General features: G+C 55.8%; 1 protein-coding gene across 1 annotated transcript; it reads right to left on the reverse strand.

The window, feature by feature from the left end:
* Positions 1 to 1,051: 1,051 nt before the first annotated feature.
* LOC119094286 (carbonic anhydrase 1-like) lies at positions 1,052 to 1,933 on the reverse strand. Its single transcript, XM_037217359.1, has one exon. It carries the CDS (start codon positions 1,931 to 1,933, stop codon positions 1,052 to 1,054), a length of 882 nt encoding a protein of 293 aa, XP_037073254.1.
* Positions 1,934 to 2,512: the final 579 nt, after the last annotated feature.

Consider the following 2,512-nt stretch of genomic DNA (forward strand, 5'->3'; position numbering starts at 1 on the left):
GGAGTGGTATCAACTTGACAACATCCTGGATCCGGCCATGCGTCACTGGCAGTGGTAGATGTCTATGCCTGCATTCGCCCCCCCCCCCGCGCGGTACGTGCTGTGCATGGCGTGAAAGAATAAGAAGCTCAAAGACAAACGAAACAGCGCGCACACATGCCATAAATCGAGGGCATTATGCTCTTCTGATGAAGGCTCGCAGGGAAGCCGCCTTTGCGACACTGGAGTGTCATCTCGATCTCACCAAAAAGGTGACATTTACATGAAAATAACAACGGCAAAAATAAAATTAGAAATAAGAAAGATACTAAGCAAGCTTGAGAGGAATCCCCACTTTCTTGCAGTCTCATAAATCTTTCTGCAAGAAAATACGGTAATGATGTATACAAAACCCCAAAATTAACCCGGTCAAAGTTGCGGGGAGGAGGCACTGCTTCCTCATTCCAAAAACTAAGCGGCAAGCGCCCGTTCTGCCCGTTCTGCTCCCCCTTATCCCTGTTCCCGCACCTAGAGCATCTCAGTTTCCCTCAGCCTTTGATGGGAGCTGAAGCTGGTGCTGTTCCGCAGCCAGGTGTAGTGAAACTGTGGATAGTTGTAGCAGACGCACATGCATTGGCCATTGCACCTGTTTCTTTATTGTTTACGGAGATGAATTAAATACACGCTTAGAATAATTCAACACAACAACGTACGCCTCAGGAACTGAGTATTGCCGTACATCCGCCAGCTCCTCCCTCTTTCCCCCCTCTGTCCGTCTCAGTCAGCAGAGTCACACATTGCTTCATGACAGGCCAGGTACGCTGTGCGTGTCTCATGGACATGCTGCAGCATGAACAGCATGGAGTGCGTGAACTGCGTGGACTGCACCCATGCATGTGCGTGCATGTGTCCAGTCCTGAAGACCAGTCAGGTGGCCGTAGCCCAAAACTTTAGGCACGCGCTGCTTCAAACGCGGATTTTTCCCAGAGCAATGGCGCGGCGGACCCCGATATTTCTTCTAAGTGCACTCCAGCAATGCACGCGGCTCATCACAGTACACACATGCACACGATCATCGTACACCACCGCCAATGGTTTGCAGTTTGGTAACCAGCCGTCCCGTCTGGAGCTGCAGCGGCCGCCAGTTGTTGACCAGTGGCAGGGTCATGGCCCTGTCCTGGAACATCTTCGTAACGAGGCCGTTCAGAAAGCGGGCGCTGATGTCCGTCTCGGCGGCCGACACCAGCCACGTGACCACCGGGTTGCAGGGCGGACTGGTGAAGCTGCCGTAGTAGGCGTAGACCTTGGTGAGGGCTCCGCTGAGCAGGCGCTGCACGGGCGTCAGGTCGGCCGGGAAGGTGAGACGGCTGTCCCTGGCGGACAGCTGATCCAGCCAGTTCTCCAGCCCGAAGGTCGGGAAGCCCGGCTCCACCAGCTTCTCGGAGCTGCGCAGCATGATGGACACCACCGCCACTCCACCCGCCTGCCGCTTGGCCTTCTGGATCCTGCCGTAGAAATTGTTATAGAAGACAAACTGCGCCTCGGCTTCAAAGAACTTGCCGCCAATGGAGTGCTCCGATCCGGTGGTGCCCTTGCCATCGCCCCAATGGAACTGCACCTCCTCCAGGTTGTAGACGCCGAACAGCGGCTTCTTGTAGGAGACGAGCTGGATAGCGGGTGCGCTCCTGTTGGCCGGTCGCAGGCGCAGCTCCAGGCGGCGACCAGTGTTGGTGGCCACGACCTGACCTTGCGCCAGCCCGGCCGCGCCCACCACCTTGGGCGGCAGAGAGAACACCACCCGGTGGTGGGTCAGGGCGATTGGTGACTGCAGCGGTCCGTCACACAGAGGGAACGTGTAGTTCCAGCGCGCCGGCTGATCGTAGTCCCAGAGGTCGGCCGGCGCGTCCATCGGCCAGAACTGCAGGACGATGATGGCGTACCACCATGGCAGCATGGCCGTGAGCTCGCCGCCGCTGGCCGCTGCGCCTGGGCCTCCTCCGCTCGCACCGCACGGCAGCAGAACTGGCCGCGCCGGCCCCACCACCCCCTTAAGTAAGGAGGGCGCTGCTGGCGTCGCAAACAGTCACATGAAAGATTGCTTGCACATTTTTGCATGCGGGCGAAACAAAAAATGTGAGCGCGACGTAACTCAAACCAGTCTTAATGCAGCAGGATTGCGTGGTTTGGTTGTTGCGCGGTAAAAGGGGAACAGTGATCTGCAATGATAGCACATTTCATTGGCGGCACGGTGCTGGTTTTTGGCTGGCACATATGACGCTCAGCGCCATATCGGATGGCACAGGAAAAGTCAATAGGGTCACGACACGGTCTTGAAACGGCATGGGTTAACACATGTGGCCTGCCTATATAAGCTGATTGCGTTTAAGACTGGCAGGTGCTTCCTTGAAGTTATTATTAAGACAGTTTAGTAACTTATACTGTACGTATGCTGCCGTGCCCCTGTCGACCTGTACCTGTGTAAAAGGTTTTAAAATATTTCAGACGTATCGGAGATCACCCATAGTCATGCTTT

This window comes from Pollicipes pollicipes, unplaced genomic scaffold (assembly GCF_011947565.3).
Source record: "Pollicipes pollicipes isolate AB1234 unplaced genomic scaffold, Ppol_2.1 Scaffold_4002;HRSCAF=4701_pilon_pilon_pilon, whole genome shotgun sequence".
In the NCBI taxonomy this organism is placed as follows: domain Eukaryota; kingdom Metazoa; phylum Arthropoda; class Thecostraca; order Pollicipedomorpha; family Pollicipedidae; genus Pollicipes; species Pollicipes pollicipes.

What these genes read in the sequence shown, in the direction of transcription:
- LOC119094286 (XM_037217359.1), bottom strand. Translation starts at nt 1,933, where the DNA reads ATGCTGCCATGGTGGTACGCCATCATCGTCCTGCAGTTCTGGCCGATG.